This window comes from Oryzias melastigma, linkage group LG5 (assembly GCF_002922805.2).
Source record: "Oryzias melastigma strain HK-1 linkage group LG5, ASM292280v2, whole genome shotgun sequence".
NCBI lineage: Eukaryota > Metazoa > Chordata > Actinopteri > Beloniformes > Adrianichthyidae > Oryzias > Oryzias melastigma.
In genome coordinates this window covers 26,199,597-26,211,051 of record NC_050516.1, presented here as the reverse complement: position 1 = coordinate 26,211,051, position 11,455 = coordinate 26,199,597, and the positions used below count along the sequence as shown (strand labels likewise).

Genomic DNA, 11,455 nt, shown 5'->3' with positions numbered 1-11,455 from the left:
ACGCATACACAAGCACCAAAGCAGAGCAGGCTCATATGATGAGTAATTATGCAAATTGACAGACCCACAAAAACACTGTACGGCACTCTGGAGAGCTGAAGTGTTGATGGAAACTCTACTGTGATGGGAAACCGAGTGGTCCCGGCAACACCCAAGCAGACGACGGCGCGGCTGTCGAGATGAGAAAACGGCGATGGCAAAAGATTTAATTACACTTCGACTACTTTTTTTAAGTTAAGAATTTTGTATGAAGTGATTTTAGAAATGCACTATTATTAGAATCTTCTTGATAAAATCAGCATAAATCAGGACAAGACAAGAAAAAATATAAACCTTTTTAATTAAAAAAATAAAGGAAAATACAAGATTCTGGTGACAATGTATGTACAGTTTTATTACAAACACTAAAAAAACAGGCAAAATTTCAATAAAAAAATGTAAATACAAAAAATTGCTTTTGTAGAAGAGCATGTCTATTAAAATGTATGTAAAATAGAGTAAAAATACTTCTTTGGCCATTTTTTTTTTGGTCTTACAGGTGAGGAACTGAGCAAAAACAGGATAGCAGTTGGTGTGTTTCATATGCATATCTGCTGACAAGCACACACACACAACTATGACCAAAATGTGTCTTTGGCACATTGTATGCATGAATGCTGCAAGCTTAGTCACACCTCATGCACCATGGTCTTATCTCACCGTACCAAGGTTTAGTCGGATTACTCACAGTGTCTGAGTACACGAGGCATTTTTCACCTTGACTGAACAGCAGCAGAAGATTGGATCTGATCTTTAGATCCTGACCCCTTAATGCTGCACCGTCACTGACAAATTTGTGGCATTCTTGTAATCCAGATGAGTAAAACAAACAAACAAAAAAAAACACACTCTAGCTTATTAAGTTATTACAAAAAATAGCCGGCAAAGGACAGTTCTTGATGCCATGCTTTAAAAATGCACAGTTGGCTGCTTTTTCTTAAAACTATATAAAAAAACATCTTCCACATGTTCCTCTTTTTGCTGCTTACTAGTGACATTAGACAGATGGCTGACTGATTAAAGCCACTGAGCATTGTGGTTGACCAAAAGAGGTGGTTGTACCTTTTGATTTCACAGCATAAATGACACAAAGTTGTGCAGTGCCACACACAAACTTTTGACTCAAGGAAACAGCTGAAGAAGCCTTTTTAGAATGTTCTCTTACTCCTTAGAACAAGCATCGAACCACACAACGGATCACTTTTACTGAGAATAATAAATATTTGAACCGGATGTTCATATGGCTTTATCTGTAGCTGCTACCTGCACCTTCTGAGTAACATCATGCGTCTTAAAATCCTGCCGAGGGCTGAAGGGCGGAGTGTGGGTGTGAAAATACTCCTGACGTACAAAAGTATTGAATTCTATGCATCAAAGTTTAAGAAAATTTTTGTTTTTGTAAATTTTTTTGCATTAAGAAATAAGATGTTTTTCACATAAAACACCCACGGTTTACTTTTACTGTGAGAATATTGAAATAACAAATAAAAATAATTGTTATAGCTTGGCTATGTCTCATTTAAGGCCATGAATTCTTTGGCTGCTTTGTGTATGTCTTTATTTTAGGACAATCCGATAAGCTGCTTTATGGCTAGCAACATGTATATAAAAAAGTGTCTTTTTGAAGTCCTCTTAAATGTTTGTATGGAGGAAGTCTTGTGTGTTTGAGCTCAGTTCGTCCATGTCTCCATGTTGGTTCTCAGTGCCTTTGTCCCACGTGTCACTTCCTGTCTGATCTTCCTGATTCCTCACATCCAAATCGTTTTTCTCCATCTGCGCTCTGCTCTCCACTGCTGGCGACCCCTGGGTGGGACTACCTCCCAGGTCGCTGGCAGCTTCTGACAAACTCACAAGTGCCTCGCTTCCTCCGACCTCCTCCTCTTCCTCCGCGTCTTTGAGAGCGCCATCCAGACTGGAGTCGGAGAGAAAAGAGTGGCCCGTGGGAGTGTCGTCCGTGGACAGCGAGGTTTCCCGAGCGAGGCCGCCCGCTCCTGGAGTGAGCAGCATCTCCTCCTGGTCCTGGTCCAGATCCTGGTCTTTGCTGCAGTAGGCGTAGCGGTGGTTCATGTGCTGGGAGTAGGAACCGGAATGAGAGAAGCGCTTGCCGCACTTGTCACATTGGTAGGGCTTCTCTCCGGAGTGCAGCCGGCTGTGTTCAATCAGGTGGTGTTTATGTTTGAAGGCCTTGTTGCAGATCTTGCACTCATGAGGTCGCTTGCCTGTAATGATACATATATGTTTTTCCTTTCATAAAAGCATATTTAAAAAGCCTTTTTTTCATGAAAAACACATTTAAATGCATTTTCTGGAATATCTTGAAAGTGTTTCACTTAATAAAAGCCTTTCAGACAATATTTAATACACTGCCAAGACTAAAAGCATTGAAACGGGGAGCCAGGTTTTGGGCAGAGGTATCAAAGACTCGAATCATGCCAGCACAGCAAAGATCATTTACTTCTGAAAGGCGTCTAATGTGAAAGTAAAACTGAAAAAGGTTTGTAGTTTAATTCATTTTCTGATTCCACTTTCAACTACCTATCTTAAAAAAAAAGATTTGCAATTTAGGTTTAAAAGAACAGTTGTATCAAATTAAACATGTTTGTCAATTTTATTTGTGTAAAAACAAATCAATATATTTTATATTTTATAAGAAAATGATTTTTAACTGCTCAGCAACTTTTTATGACAATAAAATTCAGGAAAACAGAAAAAACAACTTTTATTACATTGGTATCTAACTATTTCGGTTTTTCTGATCATCTTTTGATCTATTTTTAAAACGTTCCAAGTTAATTTTTTTATTACGATTATGACATTTTTAGCCAAAATCAAAAAACTTGTATCATTTTCTAGGAAAGTTTTTGCAAAGTGACAAGAATTAATTAGGAATTTGCTTCTGAGTTGTGGGCGGGACTGTTGGCGCAGAGCAACCCCACCCCCTCTTCCCTTCCCCATTGCTGAAAGCACAGAGCTGGCAGCTTGTCTCCTACTCAGGATATTTTCAACATCACGAATAAGCTCTTTTTTAAACTGCATTTTTTCCATTTGCTTCTGATTCACATATATTTTAATACAGTATCTCACAAAAGTGAGTACACCCCTTATATTTCTGCAGATCTTTATTTATATCTTTTTCATGGGACAACACTGCTGAAATGATTTTTTGTCAAAATGAAAAGTTGTCCATCTTGTATGGCAGTGTAAAGTTTTTTTTCTGCAAAATAAAACATAATAGAGGCATCAATATACATATCACTGGCAACAAAAGTGAGGGGTGTGCTCACGTTAGTGAAATACTGTATATAAATATTAATAAAATGCAATTTTAAGTTTAACTTTCTTTATATATATCATCTATTATCAGATAAGTACATGTTAAAAACATAAAAAAACACAAATTTAATTTAATCTCCTAATGTTCTAACTAGAGTTAAAATTTTTGACTTGATGGATCCAAAATTGGTGTTTCTTTCCTTTTTTTCTCTTTTCTGGTGTATTCTCTTACATGACCCAGTTTTGAGTAAGATTCAGAAAATGGCCTCACATTTACCTCACAATACTCCAGAAAGAGTTCACGGTGAACCCAATGACTCCAAGATAAAAGGACCTCATTACTATGAAAAACCACTACCCCTCCTCCACCATGCTTAACAGTATCAGAAGATGTTGCAGCTGAAAAGAGGCCTCTCTCAAACTTTGGGATGATTAAAAAAATAAAAAAAGCAGAGATTAGTTTTATCTGTGGAGATGCTTTGGTTTTATCCACCTCAGGTGGTACGACCAACTTGTTTTTGGCCTTCCGAACCCCTTATTAGGTCTAATACATATCCTGTTCTGATTTTAAAACATAACAAGCTCGCTGAGACCTGTGTGGTCTCAGACGTTGCAGGTTCAAATCGACAGCATTTTTATATTGCGACACCGAAGGTCATATTTTTTTCATATGAGTTATTTAATATTTTTTTAATATAAAAATAACCGTGCTCATGTGCCCCCCTTCCTCCTTAGAAAAAAGTAAAGTAGAAGGAGTTCTAACATCTGCAAATGACTAGAAAATGGCAAAAAGAAGAAGAAAAAAAGGCGTCTGTCACATTTGTGGCCGCAGACAGCCTGAGCCACTAACCTGTGTGCTCATACTTGTGTCGGAGCAGAGAGCTGCTCTTCTGGAAGGTTTTATCGCAGATGTCACAAGCATAAAGTCCCTCATCCGTTTTCTTCAGCCTCTTCCTTCCTGGTCCTCCTTCTCCTTCCAACCCGTCATCGATTAAAGACAGATAGTCAAAATCCCCTCGGTTCAATGTTTCACTCTGGAAAAGGTGCAAAACAATTTCATATAGATTTGGAATAGCTTCCGTAGCCTTTGCAGTGCTCAGTATTGATCATAAACCCACCATTAGACCGTGTCCTTCATGGAGGATCTTCTTCCATGCTGCCTCTGCGTCCACTTTTAACATGTAAGCTAAAGGAGATCGAAATCCAGTGCAGTTAGCTGTCTGGCTAAACGGAGATGTTGCTCCATCGTGCACTGACAGTCCCACACCGGGCTGACTGAAAATTGGAAATCCGTTGTATAAGGAGCCTGGAAAGGCAGCGGCCCCACTAAAGACTGAGCCCTGAGTTAAGGTCAGATGTGGAGCTGGAGCCAGTCGGCCTAACTTCTCCCCTCTGACTGACACACCGTTCAGGGTTTTGCTGCTCCACCTTCTCTCGGACAGCTGCTTGGGTAGAGACAGGTCCAGCGGTTCGTTCTGTGCAGACCAGGCACTGCCGTGGGGCGGTGAGATTTGAGGTGAGCAACCGGTGAGGTCCAGGCAGACCGGAGAGCTCAGTCCTGATGGAACCCGTCTTCTGCTCCGAGGAGACGGTTCCTCCAGAGAGCGGTGTATGAGCCGTCGCGGGCTTCCTTTGTCTTGACTGGACCAGTACATGTGTGAGGACAGTGCGTTGCTGCTCGGTGCAGGCGCAACCAAGAGCTGTTGTGGGACGGTGTGCCAGCTGGGCTTCTCAAGAGGAGACTTTTTCCCACTGAATCCATTAAGAAGTTCACTCGGTTTGTTTTTCTCTGACTGGAAAGAAGATCTGGGGAAGAACATTGGCGGCGACGACTGATCCTTCCTTTGAGGGCCATCAGACACTTCGATCGCTTCCCTGTTGTTCTTACAGAGGTAGCGCTCGTGCTGCAGAAGCACAGCCATGTTGGGAAAAAGCTGCAGGCACCAGCGACATGTCACCCCAAACACACTGCTCTCCCCATCACTAGACCTCACTGCTTCTTTATTTCTGTCTGGTGAAACCTTTTTCTCGTGCCCTCCACCGTTGTAGACCACATTGCTGTCCTCTAATTTGTCTTTCTCCATCTCTTTATCTGCTTCCCTGTGAAGCATCCCCTGCAGCATCTGCTCAAATCTGGCTCCGGAGTGGAAGAAAGGCAGCAGAGTATTCCCTTTTAGAAAACCGGCTCTCGGGGGAAGTTCTGGCGAAGGACTCCACGACCTGGACACGCTCGAGGCGCTGATGAGGCTTGCGGTGTTTGGTTTGAGGTCCGGCAGTAACATCTGCTGAGGACTTGTGGGCGCTTGACCCACGGCTCTCGTGCTCTCCTGGTTTTGTGAGTCCTCTCTGGATTTTCCAGCAGAGGGAGACGTGGAAAGGGAATGCGGGTAGGAATTTTGGCTATGTCCGTTGAGCAATCCGCTGGCATTTAACCCAGCGTGCCCTCCACCACTAAGGCACTTTTTGCTGCTCAAATGGGAGCTGTAGGAGCCCGAATGGGAGAAACGCTTCTTGCAGTTGGAACACTCGTACGGTTTCTCCCCTAAAAGAAGAAGAAAACAGCAAAGGAATGGGTGTGATCGTACCATAATCTCTACCCGTTTTCACTTCTTTCCACACATAAATCTGGATATAATTTTATCTTACTGAACCTTCACATTAAAGGACCTATATCATCCTATTATTAAGCCTTTCAGAATATCCATATATATTAAAAAAATATTACTGTGGGCACACTAAAGAACATTCATTTTTTATCAAATACGAGTTGTTTCTAGAGCTTTTTTCCTACCAGAAGTAAGACGTCTTAATTTCTGAGGCTCCAGCTTTCATTTCTTGTGGGTGCCGCCCATGTCATGAGGTGTTTGTGATTCATCCACGAAATCAAACAACATTCGAACTTTTGCAAAGATGGATGAAAATAAAATTAAACAGAAGTATTTTGTTGATTTGACTTTGTGGAGAAATTGGGTGGGTGTTAGCCTGGGGGCGGGGCAGGTAGCATAGACTCTTCCTGGAAGGGGCTGTTCCTCCACCTTCATACATATAAAGGTGGGGGAGGGGTGGGCGCTCAGAGAGCAGGATTTTAGAGGAATGCTCAGAGATGTGCGAATGGATTAAAATACAACTTTGAGGGTATTTTTGTGAGGAATTGACATTATAATAGACTTAAAAGCTTGAAAAAGTGGATTTTGCATGATATAGACCCTTTAAAGTCCCCCTATGACCATTAAAAAACATTCTCAGTAGTGATTTAATTAGGATTATGACATTTTTGACCAAACTCCCACAACCTAAATGTCTTAAAAAGCAATTTTTCATGTTGATCCGAAGCCTCCGTTTCCAAAATTTCCTCTTAGGGGGCGTGGCTTTGAGGGGTTGAGCTGATTCCTCGATGTTTATTGATGTTGCTGTGACCAATACATTCAATCCATTAGTTTCTCAGAACAGAGTTCTTGGGAAAATAATAAAAGCTAATATCAAAATGCTCTTTCATTGATTTACAATCCTTTACAACTGCAGTCAAATGAGCCGCCGTTCGCATTTCCGTGGTCACATCAAGAATGATTTCTAAATACTTTTGTTCTCTTTTGTACGAAAAATGCCAAACATACATGTTAAAAACTCAAAAAACATGATTTTTGTCAGAGGGGAACTTTGAGGATACAATGAAAACAACAACAGAGCCATACAAAGATGCAATTGTGTCTCACCACTGTGGATTCGGAGATGTTCTTTGAGGTGGTGTTTGTATTTAAACGCTTTCCCACACTGTAAACATTTGAACTTCCTGTTGTCCATTCCTTGATCGGAAGTGATGCCGGCCTGTGGTGATGAGACAAAATTATCACCAGAGTGCATAAAACACACATTTTTCAATAAAAAACAACAAAATTAAAAAAGGAAACTATTTGGTTTGAGTTATAAATGATTTGCTTCCTCATTTTGTGGGCCTCACCTTGTCCTGTAGTTGGTTGTGGAGCAATAAGTGGCGCTCCATGTGGGAACTGAAGGTGGACGTGTACCCACAGAGCGGGCACACCATGGGACCCCCCTCCCGATCCTGGCAGAATTTGACATGGTCCCTCAGAGAAGCTCCTCGCAGGAAGGTTCGGTGACAGAACGGACAGCGCTGCTGCAGTTGGACTGCATCTGGAGGCCAAGCAGAGAGACGAGTGGGAGTAAAAACACAAAAATCCTCTTATATTTGCTCATATTTGTGATCCGAGGCCTGCATAAACAAACCTGCAGAGGAAGTTATTGTGTTGAAAAGAAGCCACACTTACTGTAATTTAAGGCCTTTGAAGCAAAAAAAAAAAGTACATAAATATGTTTTTCTTGGACTAATGTGAGTAAAGCTGCTGTATTACTCGTTTTTTAATTTGATTAATTTCCAAATTTTGTCATAACTATGATCATATTTATAAAATATTAGGTAAAGTAATAAAAAGAATGCGAAGATAAATGAAGGTAAGTTTAAAAAAACACACAGAGACCATTGTTACAAGAGATTCTCTTTAAAGTTTGGCACAAGTGTGACTGTAAATCAATAAAGAAATATGATATTAATATGAATATGAAACAAATGCAATCAAAAATTAAAACATGTCCTTTGTGAAGAAGATGTACTTTGTTTATAGGACCTCTTCATTAACCAAAAATTGTATTTCCTGCAAAAAAATAAATAAACTTATATATATATATTACATTTTTTGAGGTTTGAGGTGCCTGTTCAATCGTATTAAGTGGTCTTTTTTTGTCTATAAATTTGAAGTTATTAGGATCATAATCAAGCTTGTGGTTTTTTCCTTATGGTTGGTTCGTTCTTCACACAACTTGCTGAGATAAATCTAGATATATTTGTGGTCTTAAAGACATGCAAAAGGCAAAACATTAGAAGCAACTCGTTAGGATCTCTGCATGCAACATCTGCATGATGTCTTAGTGATATGGTGAGCAGAAAAACTAATTTAAACACAATTCTTTGCAGCGTGTCATCGCCTTTATGTTATTTTTTTCCAATATTCCACTTCTATCAGTGGTTAATCTTTATGAAACCATGAAGGAAATTAAATGTCATCTAAAATACTTAGACATATATTAGGATGTGTCAGAAGTGTTACTCTTATGACCTCATATGATACTATTCTAAAACCTTTTTTGTGCATCAAACATTTTTCTTTACCTATAAAAAACTTGGAATAGAAACTTTTCAGATTCCAATATACTATAATTTCGTTTTAGATATTATGCCTAAGTGTGGCCTTAAATGTAATACATTTGACCAATTACTTGGCAAAAAATTAAATTTATCTTTGTTCATGTTTAATCCCATAGCAAAGTATATATAATTGTAGAAAGCGGCATTTTAGATTAAGATTTAATAGAATTTTAAAGGTAGAAGGATATATGATTAAAAAAACATGAGTTTGGGGTTTTTTTTAATTTCTTTGTTTTTATCAGAAAATCATGAGTTATAAGTTTTTTTTTAAAGTTCTTCACTTTTATTACAAAATCACGAGTTCAAAGTTTTTTTTAAGTTTTTTGTTTTTGTCAAAAAAAAATACAAGTTTAACGTTTATTCTTTTAAGTTCTATGTTTTTATCAAAAAAATATCATGAGTTTAACATGTTTTTTCTTAAGTTCTTTATTTTTCTCACAAAAATCACAAGTTTAAAGTTTTTATTATCAATTCTCCCATATTAAAGTTTTATTTTTGCTACTTTTCAGGTATTAAAACTTCCTAAAAACATCACAGGCTCTTAAACTATGAAGCTTTGCTCTATAAAGAAATGTAATAACCTCTTTGTCTATCAACCCTCGAGGATACACAAACCAATTTTTAAAGGTGCAGTTTAGTAATTTACCGTTTGTGATATTTTTTAATGAAACTTGACGCTGAAAATGTGTTTATGCTACTGATGTGTTTCTAGTTTGCACAAAGGAGGCTTTTTTCTTTGTTAAAGATCAACATGTGTGACAGTTAATTGGTTACATATGTGTGGTGAGTGTTCATATCATAACCATCATCTATGTTTTTTAAGGTGAAGCTCTACATTGCCTAATCGTTTAGATCTTGTTTTTTCAGACTATTATTAACATTAACAGACAAAGAGCGAGCGACTGTGGGGCTCGACCCTCCACAATGGTAGCCGTGTCTATGTATGTACCTGATGAATCGCCACTTGTGGTTTTAATTTTTTTTTTGTTTTTCTTCTTAGTTGCAGCTTTTACATGGTCGACAGATACGTGGCGAAGTCTGTGGTCAGGGTGTTAGCCTTGCTGGCATCAGCAGAAGTCTCATATCCTCACAACATACTCATTCAGATAGTTTAGACAATCGGTGACATTATTAATGCTTTTATTATTTAATCAGGTTGCTTAGATAAAAAAAAATGTCAGAAAATGATGAAAAGAAGCAAGTGACCCTGAGGTCACACCCCGCTGAAGTAGCATCCTTTACCTGATCCCTCAGGTGAGCACTGCTGAGCTCCTGGAGACCAGATGGCAGGTGGGAGGTCATCGTGTCTGCTGGAGCGGTAAACATCCGCCACGCCGTTTTGGCTCAGGTGGTCCCAGATACTGGCTGAGGTCGAGGCTTTCCTCAAATGGGCCCAGAAGTCATAGTGAGATAAATCCTCCAAGGAGTTCTGTGAGTCTGAGCTCTTACCTAAACAAAAGAAATGAAGGGGAAATCATGATAATGCATTAATGAGCACTGTGAAGAATTTAGCTGATAAACAGCATATAAATGAGGAATCTTTTAAGTTTTGCTAACAAAAAGTTGACCTTTTTCCTATCGTTTGAATCTGAGAAATAAAATTTGAACGGTTTTCACAGACAAAAAAATAAATAAACAGGGAAAAATACACAAAAAACTATAATATATATGTTTTTTGTGTGTTTCTATGCAATAAAGGCATAAAAAACAACAGCTGTATGGCACACATTGATCCTATTAGCTGTAGCAAACTCATCTTTTCTGTTCTTTGAACATATTCCCATAAAGAATGTGTACTTATTTTTGAAATTATTTTTTAAAATGATTTATTTCATTAGATAACAATATATAACATCAAAATAATACAAAATTAAATTATAACAGTTCACAAATGAAAAGGAGCAGAAAGAAGAAAACTTATATTATCTGCCCCATCAATAAATCAACAAAAGTAAATCAAACTAAGAAAATGAAATCTTTACAGCATATATTTTAAATGAACGTATAAACATAAATACTTAAACAGTTATCTACACAAACCCTCATTTTGTCATATTTACCTACAGAAGGTTCAGTGGCATTAACTACTTAAAGTTTTATGACCTAAATTTTCCACATATTATCTATAATATTTTCTTAACATCACATTTTAATAATCATTTTAAAAGTAGGGATTGTTTTTGTATTTTTAGTTTCTTTTTCCAGTTAGGACTGTACACTGACACAAATACCTCTCTCTCTCTTTATTCTAAATATCTAATGTCCTTTTAAGTCAATATGACTTTTTCTTTTATTGCATGTAAGCTGTATTGAGGGGTAACCTTGACCTGTGTGCCTTGTACATAAATCCTGGTCACTGAACTTTAGTATTTTCCAATGACTGAATAGTGGTCCTGCCGGGTCTTTATATTTATTTCCTTTTTTGTAATGTTGAGATTGGGGTTAATCATGTATTATAATTAGTGCCCCAAATCTCAATAAAAATTAAAATCATAGAAAAGTTGGTTACTTGCCAAAAAAGGGAAAATTACATAAAGGATAATCCTGATTTTCTGAATGAAGTCAAAGTGCTCTTTGAGAATACATTTATATTGTAATCGTTTGAACTTTTGCCTGAATTGTATATTTTTTTAACTGAGAAATACTTTAAATAACTTTTGTTGCAGGACTTTTGTCGCTATTGTTGGTGGCAAAATTGTGAAACGCTTCATTTCCATCACATCATAAACATTTGTAGCGTTCTTTCACTGCACTCCGGGGTCAATGTTCTGCTCTCTTTGTTCAGGGGATCGAAGTCTTTCGCAGAGGAAAAGAAGACTTTAATAGGAACCAAACTATTTAAGGTCAATGTAAAAAATGTTAAAAAGTTGGAGTAAAGTGGGTAGATATGGATCTAGTCGTAGTATTTTTCTCATTTGAGAG

At 38.0% G+C, this 11,455-nt stretch overlaps 1 protein-coding gene across 2 annotated transcripts in view; it reads right to left on the bottom strand.

The window, feature by feature from the left end:
- Window positions 1-335: 335 nt before the first annotated feature.
- The window catches only part of LOC112144565 (zinc finger E-box-binding homeobox 2), a 34,026-nt gene continuing 22,906 nt past the window's right edge, over window positions 336-11,455 (bottom strand). For both annotated transcript variants that reach the window (XM_024269143.2, XM_024269144.2), the window contains 6 exons: window positions 9,776-9,982; window positions 7,271-7,464; window positions 7,026-7,137; window positions 4,431-5,854; window positions 4,163-4,346; window positions 336-2,258 (listed from right to left, as the gene is read on the bottom strand). In XM_024269143.2, coding sequence (XP_024124911.1) covers window positions 1,672-2,258; window positions 4,163-4,346; window positions 4,431-5,854; window positions 7,026-7,137; window positions 7,271-7,464; window positions 9,776-9,982 — 2,708 coding nt within the window. In that variant the 3' untranslated portion in view covers window positions 336-1,671. The remainder of the gene's footprint in view (window positions 2,259-4,162; window positions 4,347-4,430; window positions 5,855-7,025; window positions 7,138-7,270; window positions 7,465-9,775; window positions 9,983-11,455) is intronic.